The sequence below is a fragment of the Euleptes europaea genome, chromosome 6, assembly GCF_029931775.1.
Source record: "Euleptes europaea isolate rEulEur1 chromosome 6, rEulEur1.hap1, whole genome shotgun sequence".
In the NCBI taxonomy this organism is placed as follows: Eukaryota; Metazoa; Chordata; class Lepidosauria; order Squamata; family Sphaerodactylidae; genus Euleptes; species Euleptes europaea.
The window spans coordinates 18,112,202-18,133,049 of NC_079317.1; the positions used below are offsets into that span (position 1 = coordinate 18,112,202).

The 20,848-nt window shown below is 41.9% G+C and overlaps 1 protein-coding gene across 5 annotated transcripts in view; it reads right to left on the reverse strand.

The window, feature by feature from the left end:
* PPP2R5C (protein phosphatase 2 regulatory subunit B'gamma) overlaps window positions 1–20,012 on the reverse strand; it is a 79,085-nt gene extending 59,073 nt beyond the window's left edge. For 4 of the 5 annotated variants that reach the window (XM_056851268.1, XM_056851266.1, XM_056851267.1 and 1 more), the window contains exons 1-3: window positions 19,928–20,012; window positions 16,977–17,042; window positions 6,486–6,645 (exon numbers count right to left, since the gene is read on the reverse strand). In XM_056851268.1, coding sequence (XP_056707246.1) covers window positions 6,486–6,645; window positions 16,977–17,042; window positions 19,928–19,960 — 259 coding nt within the window. In that variant the 5' untranslated portion in view covers window positions 19,961–20,012. The remainder of the gene's footprint in view (window positions 1–6,485; window positions 6,646–16,976; window positions 17,043–19,927) is intronic. The other variant, XM_056851263.1, reaches the window with a different exon arrangement.
* Window positions 20,013–20,848: the final 836 nt, after the last annotated feature.

Below are 20,848 nucleotides of genomic sequence, written 5' to 3' on the forward strand. Positions count from 1 at the left end.
TGTTCTGGAAGCACAAATCAATTTTGTCATCACTTTTCTTCCAAGACTGTTTCACAAAAGCTCAAAAGATAGCTGATCAGCATGCTCTACTGGCTCTCCAACAAAAAGGTGCCAAGCAGACTCTTTCAATCGTTTGCATGTCACATGCAGCTATTCTAGTCCAAACACACCAAAGAACGTTACTCGGCACTCCATGGTTAGTCTATACTTGCAAAGACTAAAATAAAAAGATCAAATCAATAGAAGCCCATGGGCACAACTAGCAACTTGTTAATGGACGCCTACCTTGATATAGACCTCTATGTCAGGTGTATCCATTTTCCAAGGCCTGAATTCAAGAGGGCAAGACAAAATTCTATGAACTGTGAACTGTACTTTTAAAGGATTTCTTTAAAAATTCAGATTTAGAAATCAACGTAGAATGTGTTATTCACTACCTTTATTTCAGTTGGGGGAAAAATTGTGTTAAGTAGTAGTGACTCTGACATTTTAATCCAAAAACCAGGATCGGTGCTGCGCTTATAAGGATGACTAACCAGGGCAGGAGCCCGGGAAAGGCATATTTTCATTATTTATCTTTGGTTTCTACAACTGTTTTATTATATCATCTACAGAGGATTACATACAGGTAAGTATTTTGCACTGTGATTCTCTAAAAGGCAAAAGAGATATGATGATCAGCTTCAATAGCTATCCTAGTGTTTGTGGCCCAGAGGAAAAAAAGTTAAACTGGGTTCTGAGAGAGCTGCATTGGTTCCACTATGGCATGGTACTGACTCACCAAGTTAGTTTCCGCACCAGTCTCCAAAACTTTTCTGAAAGAAGATAAAAGCAAGACTTACACTGCAATCCTAAACAGAGTTTCTCCAATCTAAGCCCCATTAAAATGAATGGGCTCAGACTGGAGTAACTCTTTAGGATTGCACTGTAAAAGTACTTTGTGAATGAGAAGAAATCTGAACCTTCATTTCAAACTTTACATTTTTCTATTTTGTTCTCCCCACCCCATCCAAAGAAATTCTACAAGATATTCTAGTATCGACTGCAAAAGTCAATGTCCAACATGAAGTTCTAACAACAAACTCTACATAATCAGTAGCAGCAAACTTAACAGCTGAGGGCATATTAAGAAGGCAGTTTAAGAGGCAGACAAATTCATGGCTTCTGCATCTTCACAGAACTTCCCAAGTATGCAGAAAGTTAGTTTGCAAGTTTAAAGAAAACACCAACAGCCTGATATTATGTACGAAGATCTAATTCCCACTAGATGGCATACACACAGGGATCTTGACAGTAGTTGTTGTCACAAGTCGATCTGATCAACCAACACAGAAAAGCCCAAATTTTTCATTTCATATTCTGAATGTTATGAAAGCCATCTGGGACAGCTAATCTTAAGTGTTTAGATGACACAGCCCTCAATTTGCAAGATCTGAGCAAGGCCATGAGTCGGAAGCAACTTGACGGCACTTAACACACACACACAATTACAAATCACTTTGTCAAATAGTGTAAGGGGTTTTGGAAGGATCTTCACTTCATCTAATTGTAAGCTGTTTGGCCTTTGGGAGGCTATACAATGGGATTACCCAAGGACAAGACAGGAATCTCAAGGGAATTCCCAGGTGTGCAGACAAACATGAGACTGTACGTTAACCAAAAGAAGATGCCTTAAAAGCCAGCCTGACAAGGACTAAATATGCTCCAGAGGGACAAGCATCCATTAAAAGAGAAGAATCTTCATACTGATGCCCAGAGAGCTTACAGAATCCTGAAGAGTTGGATCTAGAATGAAGATTCCCACACTCTCTCCCCCTCCACATACACACAACTAAATATCTACCATAAAGATGGCAATAGGGGCCTGCTCACAGATAGTGCTGGACTTTCCACATATTTGCAGAACTCTCTAGGTACGCAGCAAAATATTAGGTTGTAAATTTTTAAGAAGCAGTCCTCTAAACCTGGCTTGACAAAGATTGAGCATGGTCACTGCCCTTGGAATTTTGAGAGAAGCTGAGAATTTGTTAATGGGGAAAAGCAAATGAAGAATAAGACAAGACGTTTGCACAGGCCCATTTCCTTAAGAGGTAATCGTATCTTGGAGGAGGAGATTTGGGTCAAACGGACAGGATTTCCTAATTGTTTCTCCCCCACTCACATACTCCAGCAATTCTTCACAAGCTCTTAGCTCAGTTTACTGCAGATCTGTTCTTCCATTCGTGTCATTAAGGGAACACTCTGTCTCGTAAAAGAGAGCAATTCTCAAATTTAGATCTGCACTAGCCCTATATCAGCGATCATACAAAGTAGCAAGCATTTGTGCACGATAGCAAAGAGAGGTGACAAATTCCAGCAAACAGTTTAGGTTTTAGACAAAGGCTACCTGTACAGCCATATAAGGTTAAAGCAGATTCCAAGAGAGAATATGTGCTTGTAGGATAAATTAGGAATTTCAAGGCTATCCCTGGAGACAAGCCATACAGGAAAAATAAGAGGGCATATCAGGGTTGGAGTGGCTCTGTCTGGCAGAGAGAGCTTGAAGTCCAATAAACTAGAAAATGTAAGAGGAATCGATTCCCCCTACAAAGGTGCTAATGAGTGCCAGAACTGAAGGATAATACAGGTTAAATATCCCTTATCCAGACTGCTTGGTACCAGAAATAGTCCATATTTTGGATCTCTGTGTATTGGAATATTTTGGAATTTTTGTATACACATAAGATATCTCGGAGAAAGTAATTTAAAACAATATTTCAATTTTGTGTACATTGAACCATCAGAAAGCAATGGTGTAACTATCTCACCAGAATACCTGTACCAGCTGTTAAACAAGAGCAATAACAAATAACAAACAAACAAACACAGGCTTTCAGTCTCCACCTACATTGCAGTGTACACTGAATTTTATTTTTTTAGGCAAGAGGAAACACTGAAAGCAGGCAGCACGGATCTGCCTGCATGCCAGCTTGAAGGGTCCGATTTTTGGATTAGCCTGGATATGGGATGTCCAGATAAGGGATACTCTACCTGTACTGGGGACATACTGTTGTGCGCATGTTCAAAACTTCAAGGGTGACTGATCTTGATATCAAGAAAGAAATAAGGCAGGCAACCAGGAGAAGAAAGTTGTGTAATAATGCAAGGCTGAGGTCAATGAAAGAGAGACGAGAGAGAGATCTCCTGGGTGATACTCAAGACCTAGTGTGAGACATTAAGTGTAGCTGCACCAATTGGGAACAGTGACCACAGGGCTATTTAGTTCAGCATTTCTATGCAAATGGAAGGTTATCAAAAAGGTCCAATATGATGTTCGATTTTAGAAGAAGAAATTTGTCAAAAATGAGGGGATTAGTCAAAAGGATGGGGAAGAGGATAAAATCTCTTCAGGATGCTTACAAATTATTAACATCCAAATTAACAGAAGTTAATAGAATATATACTGCAGATTAGGAAAGGCACCACCAAGTTTAAGAGGATGTCTATATTATCAACAAAAAAACCCCACAGAATCACAATAGGCAAGAATGTTCCCTTCACAATTGAGGTGAACAAGGAGCAGCACAAACTCTCCAAAAATAAATGTAAGTTGATAAGGTGGGGAAATGAGAATATGAGCAGCATACTACTAAAATATTAAGACAAGTAATAAGATTTTTTTTAATACATCAGAAGCAAGAAACTGGCCAGAAAGACCCTGGATCCCTTGGTTAACAAAGATGTGAAAGGACTGCTAAAGGAAAACAGGGAGAGTGCAATGTGGAAAGCGTGTAGGAGTCACCTATGACAAAGTGTTTGGCTGCAGTGTGGAAAATGTGAAGCAGTTTACCTATGACAAAGCTGCGGTTTTTAGACAGATCTCAGAATTGAGACAAGCAGAGGTGACAAGACATGAAATTCTAGGCTTAATGGATAAATTACAAATTAACCAGGGTGGTCATTCATCCAAGAGTTTTTAAGGCACTTCAATGAGAAGTTGCTCATGTCCCAAAAAATAATAATACGCAAACTGTCAGCCTCCATTCCAGTAGCAATGCTAATTCTTAAAAAGGAATCCAGAAAATATTCAGGGACTTACAGGCCCGTTAGCCTCATCTGTTCCTGGCAGACTGATCAAAATTTTTAAACATAGAATTATTAAGCATATTGAGGGGAAAGCCCTAAGGAAGAAGAATCAACACAGCTTCTGCAAAGGAAAATCCCATTTCACCATCTATTTGACTTCAAGAGGGTCTTAAGAAATGTGCGGACAGGGATGACCCAGCAGACAATATGTAGACTTTAAAAAGCTGTAGCACAGCCTTTCATCAAAGGCCTCTCATGGATTAGAAACTGATTAAGCAACGAAGCAGATACTAGGATTAAATGCACAATTATTACAGTGAAGTAAGTAAGTATAGGGAATTCTACAGAGACAAGTGGTTTTAATTTGTTTATAACCTATCTGGAATTAGGAGTGAGCAGCGAAGTGGCCAACACCACTTTACTCAGCATGGTGAGAACCAAAGTGGACTGCAAGTGAGCAAACAGGGTGGCAAATGAAATTTGATGCAAGAATAAAGTGATGCACATTGGGGCAAAAAAATTTTTTTAACTTTAAATAGACACTAAATTGGGGCCTGAACTGGTAGCGACTGACCAGGAAAGTGCTCCTAATGTGGTGGTAGATCTGGTGTGTTATATTTCTGTTTGTAGGTTTTCTTTTGTCAAAGACACTGAACTATCTTGCAATATTTTACGATGGTTCTGACAGTATTAATGGGGGACATTGGTCCTTTCGTTGCCTGTTTTGCCCTTTTTGAGAGTTGGTTTTGCAGCCTAGATGGGAGTTTATGGGGGTTCTTATCATTCACTTAGTTTTTTCTATGTATTTTATGATGTTTTGATGTGACCATTTTAAGTTAAATAAATAAAGAAAAAAGAAAAGAAAATCTATGTGCAGTAGCAATGAAAAAGGTTGTCTCTTTGTTAGGGATTATTAGGAAAAAGACTGAAAACAAAATGTCCTGTCCTGTATTGTAATGCGTTTGTACATATCTATGACAGTTTGGAATATAGTTCTGGTTATTGTATATCAGCAAGGGTATTGTACCCCTGGAAAAAGCACAGCAAAGGGCAACTAAAGTGATATAAGGATTACAGTACCTTCCTTTTGAGCCAACCCTGCACCTTTAAAGTTATTTACAAGCATGAATATATTAATTTTAACTTATAACTAATCATCTGACATTTTTAATAACATATTTGCATATCCTAAACATAACATTGTACCATTAAACTGTGCAGAATTTGTGAAAAAAGAATGGTGTTTGTGGCAAACGTAAGACCTGCTTTATAAAGCCAGATCCTTGAGATAAACAACACCTAGGCTGCAATCAAATGAGTACATGCCACAAGCACAACTGGAGTATTCGCACTGTAGGATATTAACTGGCTTGTGGTCATTTCTTTGTCTTCTACAGCGGAAAGCAAGACCTGATCATGTGTTCAATTTCCTGGGTGGTAGCTGGCTTTGTTGCGGCCCCCTCAGTTTCCTTCCAAAAACAGCCTTCTGCCTCACCACTAAAGAAAACTCGTACAGTCTTGATTCAGCAGAAGACATTTCCACAAGCATGATGCTTGTTAAATACAAAGGGCCCCACAAACATTCTTCATAATACCGGCCAGGTGGAATAATCATCCTAGTAACATCAGGGCCCTGCAGGACCTTAATGAACTCCGCAGAGCCTGCAAAATGGAACTATTCCGCCAGGCCTATAACTGAGGGCAGCTGCAAGTTTTACATTGTTGGGGGCCTCCCTATCCTTTCCACCCCACTCTTTGACTGTGGGGGTTACACTGCCCGACCAGGTCCGCAGTGACTTGCTATTCCCCGATATGAGGTTGACATCTCGATTTTACCCTATTTTATCTTATATTTGTGGTTGGTTATCATAGTTTCAGCTGATGTTCTTATGTTTTTAAATGTTGTTACCCACTCTCAGCCCGGCCTGGTGGGAACGAGGGCGGGCTATAAGCATAAGTAAATAAATCTGCCCCAGCATGGTAGGATAATGTTAGTAAATGCACCAAAGTAATCAGGTGCTCATGGCCAAGGACCACAAGATAAGCTATATTCACTGTGAGTCTCCAGTTTCTTTGCCAACTGCTCCAAGCAGCCCTGAGCACTGCTTGAATGGCCACTTTCAGGAAGTTTCAAGAAGTTCTCCGCAATGCAACATACACCTCTTAGGCAACAAAGAAGAGCTTCTGACCTTCTCCACTCTAAATGAGGCTTATAGAAATCTACCCAAGGATGAGAATAATATCCTGTTCTTATTTGATACATTGATGTCCTGCCTTTCTTCCATAGCAGAACGTAAGGTGATTGATGTACACAGGGTTCCCAGGAAGTCTCCCATCCAGGCACTGACCAGACCCACACCTGGGATCATATGGCCTCCAATCATACATGCTTCCATGAGAAAGAACATTAAATGACTTACCTTTTAAAGCTGGCAGCTTTTGGAGTTCTCTGTTACAGCTAATACTAAACCTAGAAGAACTCTGCCGTTTTTCTTTCTTCGCTGCAGGCTGTGGAGGAGGTACTTTGATTTTAGATAATTGAGCGGCAGGTGGAGTGCTGTTTGATTTTTTGCTTGTGACCTGTTCAAAAAAAACCAAAAAAGCATAATCAGGCTTTTAAAAAAGAATATAAATGTAGATGGCATGGTAATTTGGCTCCAGCACACTAGAGCTCATTGTCAAGTTTTGCGAGGGGGCGGGGGAGTTGTCATCAACATAGGGTTATGCATTTGATTATCCAAAAAATATTTTGTTAACTGGCTAGTTAAATACTATCAAATAATGATCAAATGTTTTAAAGCATTAGCATTACTAGAACAAAAGAGATCCTTTATTCAGCAGGTTTGATACTTGCCATAATTACAAAAACAAATTAGTTATCGGTTATTGTGAAACAATGCAACGAAATATGTAAAGAACATAAGAAAGGCCATGCTGGATCAGACCAAGGTCCATCAACTCCAAGTCTGTTCACATAGTGGCCACATAGGTGCGCCTACAAAGCCCACAAACAAGACGACTGCAGCAGCATTATCCCGTCTGTGTTCCAAAGCACCTTTGTAATGAACTGTATCTTTTAGCAACGCTCAGCAAAAAGTTCTATAAAAAGTAAACAGCTTCTTTGGCTTTCATTCTAGGACACCAGTGGTTCCCATATCAAGAAAGACAAAGTCGTCATGGGTGATGCCAGATGGTGACCATTGCCACTAATGACAGCTTGCCTTCCTGTCTGGAGATGCCTGCAGTCATACTGAGGGATGTTGCAGGTATGGCCCAACTGCTGCTGGGCTAGGAGAAAAGTGGCCCTCACAGTTGGTCTTGATAACAAGAGACCATGATGATTTTTTTTGTAATGGTGAGTTGCCATCTACACAGTGATATTCTTCATTTCAAGGAGTATTTGACAACATCTGTGTTCAACAAGCAACCAACGGCCCTTAGCCAGCTGACAGATCTGTTAACTAGAGCAAAGCTTCTTAAACTGTGGGTTGCGACCCCATATGGGGTCACGTAACTGAATGTGGGGGTCACGAAAAATTTGGCAACAGTAAAAGGTTTATTTATGATTTATTAACAGGAAATGTTTGATTTCTATACCTATTTTAAAAACCTATATACCTGGGGTTGGGTAAAAATTTCTCAGGCGAAAAGGGGTCGCGAGTGGAAAAAGTTTAAGAAGCCCTGGGCTAGAGTGCCAACCCAACATCAATATATGCTTAAACCTTTATTCAGAAACCTATGAGGGGAAAACTGAACAATGGTCGTCATTAGGGGGGAAAAAACCAGTCTACTACACTTGCATATTGACATGCAGAAAGTAAACATTCCTAAGTAACATATCAATGTTTGTTGTTCATTAAGCCATGTATTTGTTTTTAACTAATTGTTGGCCTTCTTTTCCAAATCTGTGATTGGTGAAACCATTACAAATAAGTTGCATACAGGTATCAATTAATTACTGAAGTTCTCTTCCAGTGGTTTGTTTGCTATTCATATTTTTAAAAACAAGGAAATAAGATGAAATTTCCTGCTTGTGTGTTTAACATCTTACAGCCCAACAATCATAAGATGTGTGAACTTTGGAAAAAGGAAAAAGCAGTTGAGTGAAGTAGTAAGAGTTTATTGCTCAAATCCTCACGTGAGCAAAACACTAATTTCTGAACCTTTCCCTTAGAAACAGTAATATACAGTGAGGGGAAAAAGTATTTGATCCCCTGCTGAATTTGCCCTCTGACGAAGAAATGACCAGTCCATAATTTTAATGGTAGGTTTATTGTAGCTGTGAGAGACAGAATAACAACAGGAAAACCCCCAGAAACCCAGAAGACAAAAATCAGAGATTGATGTGCATTATAATGAGTGAAATAAGTATTTTATCTCTTTGCAAAAGATGACTTAGTACTTGGTGGCAAAACCCTTGTTGGCAATTACAGAGGTCAGACGTTTCTTGTAGGTGGCCACCAGGTTTGCACACATCTCAGGAGGTATTTTCTCCCGTTCCTCTTTGCAGATCCTCTCCAAGTCAGTAAGATTTCGAGGCTGATGTGTAGCTACTCGAACCTTCAGCTCCCTCCACAGATTTTCGATGGGATTAAGGTCTGGAGACTGGCTAGGCCACTCCAGGACCTTAATGTGCTTCTTCTTGAGCCACTCCTTTGTTTCCTTGGCCGTGTGTTTTGGGTCATTGTCATGCTGGAATACCCATCCTCGACCCATTTTCAATACCCTGGCTGAGGGAAGGAGGTGCTCACCCAAAATTTGACAATACATGGTTCTGTCCATCGTCCCTTCAATGCGGTGAAGGTGTACTGTCCCCTTAGCAGAAAAACACCCCCAAAGCATAATATGTCCCCCTCCATGTTTGACGGTGGGGATGGTGTTCTTGGGGTCGTAGGAAGCATTCCTCCTCCTCCAAACACGGCGAGTTGTTGATGCCAAAGAGCTCGATTTTGGTCTCATCTGACCACAACACTTTCACCCAGTTCTCCTCTGGGTCATTCAGATGTGCATTGGCAAACTGCAGACGGGCCTGTACATGTGCTGTCTTGAGCAAGGGGACCTTGCGGGCTCTCAGTCCTTCACGGTGTAGTGTGTTACCAACTGTTTTCATGGTGACTATGGTCCCAGCTGCCCTGAGATCATTAACAAGATCCCCCCGTGTAGTTCTGGGCTGCTTCATCACCGTTCTCATGATCATTGCAACGCCACAAGATGAGATCTTGTATGAAGCCCCAGACCAAGGGAGGTTGACAGTTAGGGTTAGGGTTGTCACCTTCTCACCAAGCTGCTTGGCAATAGTCTTGTATCCCAGTCCAGCCTTGTGCAGGTCTACAATCTTGTCCCTGACATCCTTGGACAGCTCTTTGGTCTTGGTAACTAGTTTGGAATCTGATGGATTGATTGCTTCTGTCGACAGCAGAACCCTAACCCTAACCTGGCTGGTTGATAGGGGATCAAATACTTATTTCACTCATTATAATGCACATCAATCTCTGACTTTTGTCTTCTGGGTTTTTTCCTGTTGCTATTCTGTCTCTACAATAAACCTACTATTAAAATTATGGACTGGTCATTTCTTTGTCAGAGGGCAAACGGGCAAATTTAGCAGGGGATCAAATACTTTTCCCCCTCTGTATCTTATGCCCAGTGTGTGTGTGTGTGAGTTGTGTATTATTCCCTGTTTTATTTTCTTGATCTCTCACATACACTCCAAGAAGACCAATGACTATTCTCAGCCTACCATCTTCTGAAAAGCGCATTCATTGTTAGGACTATTCCAATGCATGACCTCAAGCAATACCAGTAAATAAATTCCTTCAACATGAAAAAGTCTGCATCGCCTAGCTATGTGTTATCACAAAGCCTGATTTCCAAGATATTCTTCAAGGTCCCAAATATCTGGATAGAGACATTTATCATTTAATATAACTGAAATCTGCTATTTGCATCTCTCAACTGAGTATACAGTAATTAAAATTATTTGACTATACATGTTAAAACCAATATTTCCTTATACAAAATTGAGATTTCTGTAATTTCTGGTTCTTTATCACTTTTCAAAAATAAATCATTTGAGCCTCTCTTTAGAATCTTGAGTTCAAAACCCATCTTAGCTATACAGAGTACGAGAAAAGTCTCTCAGCATCTCTCATGTCCACCTTAGTAAGTTATCTGACGGGACCTTTGCAAGAACAATCCTGCTACACATCCTCACCCTTAGCATTATACATATTCAACTGTTCATGATAGACATTTTAGAAACCACAATCCTATTTAACATCATCAATATATAAATTAAAAAGCTGCTGTATATTACTGCATATTATATCCTAATGTAGAAAGCCCAACTTATAAAAATGTTCTACAATGGAAGTGATTATCTTGTATAATTTCTTTCTTTCTTTCTTTCGGTTTTCCATTTACCACATACTGGGCTGGATCCATCACAGCGTTTCCTTGGGTGCAAAGATATTTGCCTACGGAGTGAGGCTTTCACAGATCCCCTCCTCCATGGCACTTCCAGGAACAGGATTTTGGGAAGGGGGGCATTTCAAGCTGCTATGGGGGGGGGGGGGAAGAGCCGCATAAGTTGCGTATAAAGGAATAAGAACTTTGTGCACATACATTTTATATCATATTCTGATATGAAATTATAAATAATCTTTGTATTACCAATGACAGCTGCCAAGAAACACTACAACAAAATAATTGCTGAAAATACTAGGCGCTATTTAGAAATTTCTAAGCACCACGGTGACCTTGTGCCTGGGATTTCTCAAGCTCTACCACAATAGATAGCATGGTTTCATAGCACAATATCAGGAAAACAGAACTCTGGGGAAGTATAAAGGGGGTTTGTAGCACATCCGCAGAAAATTATGCACAAGTTTGGGTTTTTTTTGAGCAGTGCTTGTTGCTGTCATAGTTCCAGTGTCTACCAATATTTATGCGGAACAAGTAATTTTCAGTTAAGCTGTCCTGCAGGACAGTAAGCAGATTAATGCTACTTTCTAAAGGTGCAAGAATGACAATACAAAATCTAGCTTAAGCAGCAGACCTATGGAGTGAAGATCAGATTCAATGGCTTAGAAGATTCATCAGCTCTCAGTTTTATATCATTTTCATCAGCCCGTTGTCTCCAACAAGCAAGAAACCGCACCCTATTCTCAACTACTCAAAAATCTATGACAAAGATAAATGAAACCACTAACCAGGCTGTGCAAGGACAGCAATTCCTGTATCCACAGCAGCTGGAAAAATTGCTACAGCATTTGCAGTCCCTGACCACTGACCCTACAGAAGTCTGGTTCACAGTCCCATTTCTCCACGCAACACACATACATGACAGTAGGATTGCAGCTTGCATAAAAGTCTGTAACAGAAGCCATTGGAATTTATTATGTTCCTTACTGCAGATGTTTAAGATTAAAAAAAAATTCCACCCTTCCTCACATTTCCCTAGAAGTACATCTGTACAATCATCTAAAGTTCAGTTTTCTATTTGCCAGGCAGCTGAAGAGGCCTTCTTTTCTCATACGTTTCACAGATGCTGGCTTAGAACAATCTAGCAGAACACGGGCCAAAAAAATAAATGAACCTTCAATAACTACAGGCACCAAAACCTAAGGGTGTTTTGGGGCGACAAAAGCAGCCAGTTTTCCATTCCTCCTCCATAACAAAGTATTATCCATCATAACATACTTCCATTCCAGACTTTTTGCTCCTAGTTCTTGATGTTAATGTGACAATTTAACTTGACCACTGCCTCCAACCATAATGAAAAAGTATTTCATAACTTTATTAGGTCTTATGAGAATCAGTGAATTTAGAAGATGATAGAACATAAGAAAAGCCATGCTGGATCAGAATAAGGTCCATAAAGTCCAGCAGCCTGTTCACACAGTGGCCAACTAGGTGCCTCTAGGAAGCCCACAAACCAAGACGACTTCAGCAGCATTATCCTGCCTGTGTTCCATAGCACCTAATATTATAGGCATGCTCCTCTGATCCTGGAGAGAATAGATGTGCATCATGACTAGTATCCATTTTAACTAGTAGCCATGAATAGCCCTATCCTCCATGAACACGCCCACTCCCCCCTTAAAGCCTTCCAAGTTGGCAGCCATCACCACATCCTGGGGCAGGGAATTCCACATTTTAACTATGCGTTGTGTGAAGAAATACTTCATTTTATCTGTTTTGAATCTCTCACCCTCCAGCTTCAGCAGATGACCCCGCATTCTAGTATTATGAGCTTCTCAACGCCTGATGACATTAAATTCTAATCAACCATGTCTTGGTCTTTATCCACCAGAAACACTCAGAAATGTTTGTCTGCGTTCCAACGGCCAGATTCCAAGCTAGACTGCCTCCTAGACCGTACGCCGTTGCCACCAATAATATGAAAGCTGCTCATGACCAACCCTGCATGCTAACTTAAAAGTAAAATAAAGAAAATAAAACATTTGCCTCAACCAAAGCTCTGAAACACTGGCACTTAGAACAGATAGTCCTGTTAAAGTATCATATAATAAGGGATCTACAGGATGTCTTAAGTGCACAAAAGGCTACATGACAGCCCCAACTGTAGTTTCATAAGAGCTGGTGCAATTGTGGCAAGCAGTGTTTTCTGCTGGAAGCAGGCAAGATTTCTGTAGACAAATTTAACAAAGCAGTAAGACACAATGAAAGTTGCATAGCTATTGCCAAAAACAGCAGCTGAGTCTCCCTTCACTTTCTCTCCCAGTTACACCTTATGAACACATGAGCCTACCTTCTACTGAGTCAGACCTTTGGTCCATCAAAGTCAGTATTGTCTACTCAGACCGGCAGCGGCTCTCCAGGGTCTCAGGCAGATGTTTTTCACATCACTTACTTGCCTAGTCCCTTTAACTGGAGATGCCGGGAATTGAACCTGGGACCTTCTGCATGCCGAGCAGATGCTATACCACTGAGCTACGGCCCCTCCCCTATGTGCAATACATGCAACCAATGTTACCGTGGTGCAAGATTCCCCATCATCACTTTACTATTTTGGTCGTGGCCGCTTAGGTGGAAAGTTGGCAGCATGGAAATCACTGAGGGAGAGAGAGGACGGTGATTCAGGGGTGTCATTTTCTAGGTAGCCTCAAAACTCCTGCCTCTGCTTACAGCCTACCAGAATATAAATGCTGGCTTGTGACCCTAACTATGAATTACTTTTCTTTTGGACCTCTCAGAGAGGTGCACATATCAGTAGTGCAAGCTGTTAGCAATGCATATCAATTCTACTAATGTTTTCAGGTCTGCAGGGAAAGACGTTAAAAAAAAAGGTGTCAGTGTGAATTAAAATACAGTGCTAAGGTCCATATAGGTGTCTAGAAAGAAAGAAGTATTTGTGGGATGCTGCTGCTTGCATTCTCTGTGTTCTTTGAGCAAAGGACAGTCTCTAGTCATCACAATCTGGCATTTTTCACAAGCACTTGAGGGGAAAAAACACACAACATATGCTAGTACATTTCCAGACACAGAGGTCTAAGATAATGCTTTCAGAAATATCTAAGAGGAAGACTGCATTTGGGGATGGGAAGCGGATCCTTAGCAAGAGAAGACTGGACCACAGAACTGGGCCGCCCCTTCTGCTGCGTATCGCGCCCACTTACTAATCCTAGAGCAATCTCAATTCTTGGCATGCTCCAGACATTACAAGTATTGAATGGATATGTTTTAGTAGCTACTGCTTATTTGAAGACTGACCTGACATTAAGGAGGTTGACTGAGGCCGGCTTCTATACTTCGCTTGTGCTCCATTTATTTATCTCTATGCTGCCTCATAAATACATGTGTTGGTAATTACAACTCCACTGTCTAGGGAGCATCCAAATGAACTCATTGGATAAGCCCAGTGTACCCCATCCATTGGAGTAGGTACTGTACGTGAAACAGAATATTCTCATGAGGAAATCTTAAGGTATTTATGTACATCTTTAGCCATTAACAGCAGTTAAGGGTGTCTACCACATATATTGTGATTTGTTATATGAAAAAATTGCTAGTTATCTTGACAAATAATTTCCCGCTGTGGCACACATTTGAACTGATATATAAATTCTGGATAAAAATGTTTAGACTGAATATTAAATCTGTATTTGCACCCCTTTCTCACATTACCATAACAAATTACGTGCTGAAACAGCTGCTTGTTAAGATCCCTATGATTTATTTGCAACTAAATAATATGTTATAGATGCTAACCACAGCATATGTTCAATCCATAACTCTGTCAATGTTCCAGTCTCTCTCATCCTACCCTTCCTAAGAAATAGCAGCGTTTTTGACTCCCTTGCTCCTCCTCTTTGTAGTCAGAGGCAAGAATAACAAACAAATTGTGCTGCTCTTTTTGGAGTTTTCTTGAAGGTAAACATTGCAAAGTTGTCCATGCACTTATTTTGTGATAGCTATTGTACACAGGGAAGGATATTTTAGTCTCAGAAACTGAGAGTCATTAGTTTCTGTGATATCCAAAGTAACTTTTACCTTTCCATAAATGTTGACAATAATAGACTTTACAATTAAAATGGCCTCTGATATGCACAAAAGAAGAGTTGGTTTTTATATGCTGACTTTCTCCACCACTTAAGGAAAAATCAAACCAGCTCACAATCACCTTCCTTTCCCCTCCCCACAACAGACGCCCTGTGAGGTAGGTGGGGCTGAGAGAGCTCTAAGAGAGCTGTGACTAGCCCAAGGCTACCCAGCTGGCTTCTTGTGTAGGAGTGGGGAAACAAACCCGGTTCACCAGATTAGTGTCTGCCACTCATGCAGAGGAGTGGAGAATTAAACCCGGTTCTCCAGGTCAGAGTCCACCACTCCAAACCACCGCTCTTAACCACTACACCACGCTGGCTCCCATAGCAGAGGGAAGCAACCATGTGCCCCCTCATGCATGGAGTTGGCTGAAGTAGCTGTGAATTCTAAACTCAGCTCATTGGTATAGCATGTGCTGCCCCAGTGAGCTGTCACTATAACAGTAAATGTGGAAGTATCTTGAGGTAATAAAAGTATGCTTACAGCCTAGGAGCAACAGACTGCACTTAAGCTGAGCCACTGGCAAAGAGAAAATAGAGTACAGATGACATATACAGCTACATCAAAACACCATCATAATATCAATACATTCATGGACAAGCTAGATCTTACAGAACACATCGTGTTGCCTTAGACTGCGAGTCAGATGACTGGTCCATCTAGTTCAGATTTCTGCTCTGACTAGAAGCACTCCACAATGGCTGAAGGTCTTTCCCAACATTTGCTACCAGAGATCCTTTTAACTGGAGATGGTGGGGATTGAACCTTGGACCCTTGAGCATGCATGTATGTTTGTATGTGTGGCTTCGATGGGGCAGATTGGGAAAGGAAGACATTTCTGCCAGCTGTCCTGGCTCCAGCATTTCCAAGTGGCCATTCAGGGAACTGTCATAGTACTTCTGTCACATCCCTCTTCTTTTCTATGAATTTGTTCTATTTGTAATCCTATAAGCCACTGAAATTTATATTCTTCACATAGAAGACACTAAAATTCAAATAATACAATGTTTTCATTTTGCCATGTGAAAATGAGACAAATCACACTTTTACATTAATGCTCAGGTAGTAATAATATTGAGCGGACATATATATTGCACAGAAAAAAATTATCTTTAACACATAGAATTTAAAACATGGCTGATGAAGGCAACTATTTTCTTCAACAACCTATGGCTAGGCTATTCATTCGATTTGGTTCCCAACCTTTTTTTGACCAGGGACCACTAGGACTTTTTTGTTCGGTGCAGGGACCCCAAGGTTCAAAATAAAAATTCTGAGAATTTGAAAATAAACTTTAATCATAACTGTTAGTTAAACATTAAACTTAGAATAATATTTGAATATATATTTTTATAATAGAGAACTTTTAATTGAAAATATTAATTTATTATGGGTTTATAACTTTGTTTCGCGGACCTTAATTTAGTTCTCGCGGACCCCTGGGGGTCCACGGACCCCCGGTTGGGAACCAGTGGGTTAGATCCTACAAATTCCCTTCCACTATATGAGGAGTCTTGCTCCAGAGGAAGGAGTTGTAGCAACTGACTTACAGAATTTAAAATACACACTCAAGATGTCACGCTTGTACACAAAATGGAAGCAAAATCAACCAGGAAAAATTATACCTATAGCAGAAATGCATATAAATATTAGTCAAAGTAGCTCAGTTAATTATACTGAAGGTTAAGAAGTTATTGCCCATTAAGTACAAAAAAGGTATACAGTCAAGATGTCATTTAAAAAAAAAAAAATCAATGAACTAGAAGAACCCAGTAGGATTTAAAGTAGGGGAGATTCCTCAATGCAAGGTACAAAAATAAAATGTAGAGAGAATGCAAACTGTCCAAAGAAAAGAACAAGAGTCCAATACACCTTAAAGACTAACAAAATTTCTGGTAGGGTATGAGTTTCATGAGTCACAGCTCACTTCTTCAAAGGAACACAAAGGAAAAGAAACCATTTCCAAATGAAGGGAAGTATTTTAAGTGCTCCAACACATTGCCGCAATTATCCCCATAAGTACTGATGACCAAAGATTTTATTGACCTCTGGGCACTGGACATTACCACGCCTTACAAACCATGGACATTAGCAGTGCATTCCTACACAGTTACGCCAATCCAAATCCATTAATGTCTGTGGATTTAAGAGTGGAAAAACTGTAGAAAAACGGTAGTTTGTAACACGTAAGTTAGTAATGATTTTTAAAAAGCGGTGTGTGTGTGTGTGTGTGTGTGTGTGTAAAAAAGCCAGCGGTGCATATGTTGGAGCAGGAAATCTTTCAAATTCTACAGCACATAAACAACAACTTCTGAAGAAAAACAAGATGCCTGAGCAACATTTACCTCAACGTCCAGGTTATCTTGCACATCTTTGCTACTCTTCCCACTTTTGCCTGCTTTTGGAGGTTCCTGAAATGTATAATCACATGTAAGTTTCACACAATTCAAGTAGGAATAGAAACAAAGTACAATTCTAGTTACAGAGCCCCTTGTTTAAGCATACCAAATTATCTCAAGATCTGAATGCTGTTATATTAGGCCTTATCTGCTCTCAGCAACCAGAGTAGCTATAAAACTAAGGAAACATGCAATAGTTTAAAAATATCAAAAGAAAGAACAAACAAGGAAGACTTCAATGCAATGCATTAAGGCTGTAGCTAGAATAAGGACAAATAATTTTGTAATCTGCCTTGAGTTTGAGCAAGATCCCCATGTAATTCATCATATCACTACAGAAGCCCCAGTGTGATAACAACCCCTTTTGCTTTCATAGCTGAGCTATGGTTAAAGGGACACTGAGGCTTAGCTGTTCACCAAAAACAAAAAAGTCCATTAAAGGGCTGAGGAGGAATGGAGCTTAACGCTGCCACTTTGAAGGCAGAGCTTAACTCCCTCACATCCCTGTATTGGCTGCAAACAGAGCTTCCATATGGCGAATTCATACGCAGCCACTCCATCATTTCCTCTTTAAATTGGAGCAAAGAAAGTTTTAGCTATTTTCTGTCTTAAAAGGGAAAGTCCCAGAAGAATTATGCAGAGGCTGAGGGGGGCATTCTGGCGGCCACATGGGGCAAAATCTCCATGCAGAACTTCCCATAATTCTGAGATACACTTCTTCTCAGTATGCAAGTCCTCTAAGTTCATACTGAAAACTGTGCATGCAGTACAGAGGGTATAACAGTTAATGGCTCACTCCCATGATCTGCTGCCCATAAGACTTATAAGCAGAGCAGAAGACTGGACCAGATCTAAAAAATGGTTTGCCATGTTGTATCATCATTATTTAAGCATTTTAGAATACAGTTCACATCCTCAATGTAGGACTAAAGCTAGTAGCCTCCATCTAGCCTGCATTCCTTGTCTTCCAAAATGAGACATCCCCTGAATACTTCTTATGATTACTTTGGCTTGCAACAGTTCCCTTTTGGGCTGTTGGGGCATCAACATACTGACAGAAAAATAACAACATATAGTGCAATAAGCGCATAAATTTTGAACAGATGTGGAGATGTTGCATTGCTCAGCTTTGAATACAACACTGCTGGAAGCTGTTAAGTGGAAGAGGGGTCTGTATATCCAATATTAAAGCTCATATAGTCTCCTCTAAACACCTAGAAGAGACCAGCCTACTGCCTCAGTCACGCTATCCATCAGAAGACAGGGGATGAAATCCTAAACAGCCCCTACACATTATTCGTTTGCAGCATTTTTGGCTCACCCTTTCTCCATTTTAACTTGTGAGATACGCCAGGATGGGTGCACATGACTTTGCCAAAACCATGCAGTGAGATTCATGGCAGGGAGAGCATTCGAACCCAGGTCTTCCGATTCCATGTATGTGAGCATAGGATTTCTGCCTTACTTAAAATTATGCCCACTTGGCATAAACACTTACTTACAAGTGATGAGAGCAAAGATGGATGAAATATTATTTCAATCCAGTTGGGAAATGGCATGTTAAAACTTAACTATTCTTTTAAGTACACATCGATGCATTTTGCAAATGATGGATCTAGACAAGGAACGGGAAATGTGTTTTAAGAAAGACTGACCCCATACTAATCCTGTTGAGAAGTTCCTTTCAATTTGGTCGTAGTTACACCAGCCATGGGCTGTAGCCAGTAGCTCCTTTTCCTAACGTGGCACCCATAAGCTTACACCACCACCACCCCACGTGAAACCACCATTCTTTACCTGAGATCACCCAACACCCCCGGAAACAACCTCAAAGTAGAATCACCCCCTTCAGAAACAACTTCAAAGTACAATCTTGTGGCTCTTGCTCTTTGTTACCCCATAAGGATTGTTTAAGCGATAACAAGCTGCCTTGAGCCAGTGTGTGCCACAGATACTGTGGTGTGGGAGGAGTTGCTCCTGAGAGTAACACGGTCAGTGTATTGTGTTTTCTTTTTTTAACTCCTTCCCAGGAAGCTCAAGACAGCCTTAGCACATACACAGAGTACATATGTTATATTGACATATGTGCTGTTTGTCATATCAGTACTAAGATATGACCAATAGACTGTAACTGTGTAACGTACACATATATGTGTATACACGCACACACATTATGGTGCTATTTACACAGCCCAAATAATGCACTTTCAATCCACTTTCACTGCACCTTAAGATTGTTCGCAAGTGGATTTTGCCAGTTCACGCAGTAAAATCCACCTTCAAAGTGGATTGAAAGTGCATTATTTGGGCTGTGTAAACAGCACCTTAGTGTCGTATATACATTCACACATTGTACATATACACACAATTTTTGGCTAGTTACACCAATATATAAATGCTTGCATATAATTACATACATGGATCTAGAAAAGGAACTGGAAATGTGTTTTAAGAAAGACCGACCCCTCAATACCAAATAACGTGTGCATATAGGTACACGTACGTGTATAACGTGTGCGTACATGTACACGTATCAGAAAGTGGAACGTATGTACGTGTAACATATGTACACGTATCAGAAAGTGCGTGCACGGGTCAAAAGCCACACACATACTTTTGCGCACGCTTTCTTATAGGCACGCGCGCATGCACACGTTACACACGTGTGTGCAATTATAGACAAGCCATTCTACACTGGTGTGACGCAGGCGACGGCCGCCGCCTCCCGAGGAGACCCCCAACCACCACTAGCCCCTTCCCACCCTCTCACCAGCCACCCCCGCGGCCTCAGTCGCCTGCTGGCCCCTCTCGCAGGCAGGCAGGCAGGCCTTCCTCCCCCCCCCCCACTTCAGGGCCTGCTCCCCACCCCTCAGCCTTTCCCACCCCTCCAGCCTGACCTGGTTCACTTTCTCCTTCTTTTTATTCGGCATGGCCGAGAGGTTGGGTGGCTGTGGGGCCCGCCAGGCCGGAGAGCCGCCGCCGCCGCCTCTCCCGGGGGTTGGTGGTGGTGGTGGTGTTGATGGGGGCGGTGGGGACTCTGGGGCGCCTCCGTTGCCGCCGCCGCCGCCTCTGCGCCTTCCGCTTCTCCCCTACTCCACCGGCCGGCCAGCCAGCCTGCCAGCCAGCCGGCCCTGCCTGCCTGCCTGCCTGGCTCCCGCGCTGGCTGCCCGGCTCCCTCCCTCAGACCCCGCGCAGGGCTCCTCCCCCGCCCATCCCCCCCTCCTCCTCAGGCTCCCCAGACGAGGAAAGGGAGGAAGCCGCCTCAGTCACCTCTCACTCTCCCCCTCCGCCCCACCAGGTCCGAAACCCACCTCGCCATTGGCCACGCCGCGTCACGTGAGGCCAACGTTCCTTTTCGCCCCCCCTTCCCTCTCTCCCCCTCCCCTCTCTCCCCCTCCCGCGCAGTTGGCGGGAGCCGCGGTGGCTTCTTCCTCAGGCAGCGTGAGAGGCGGGAGGCTGAGTTTCGCCCCCTGAGGCGGCTCAGACGGGCAAATTGGAGCCCCCCCCCGGCGTTTCCTCCCCCTCCCCAGGGTCTCGTGTCTGAGGGGGCTCCGTGAGAGGGGCTTCGGTCGGGCTCAGCTTTTGTGCTTGGTTTCTGCATTGAAAACGGCCTTTGCGGGTGGGGTGGGGTGGGGGCGATGGCAGCATTCGCGGAAGGGGACGTTGCAACCCCTCAGGACGCTCTGCTCCAAGTCTCGGTACTTCAGGAAGGAAGAGCAAGACGTGGCTTAGTGGTAGAGCGTCTGCTTGGCATGCGGAACGTCCCAGGTTTAATCCCCGGCATCTTCAGTTAAAGCAGTGGCTCCCAAACTTTTTTT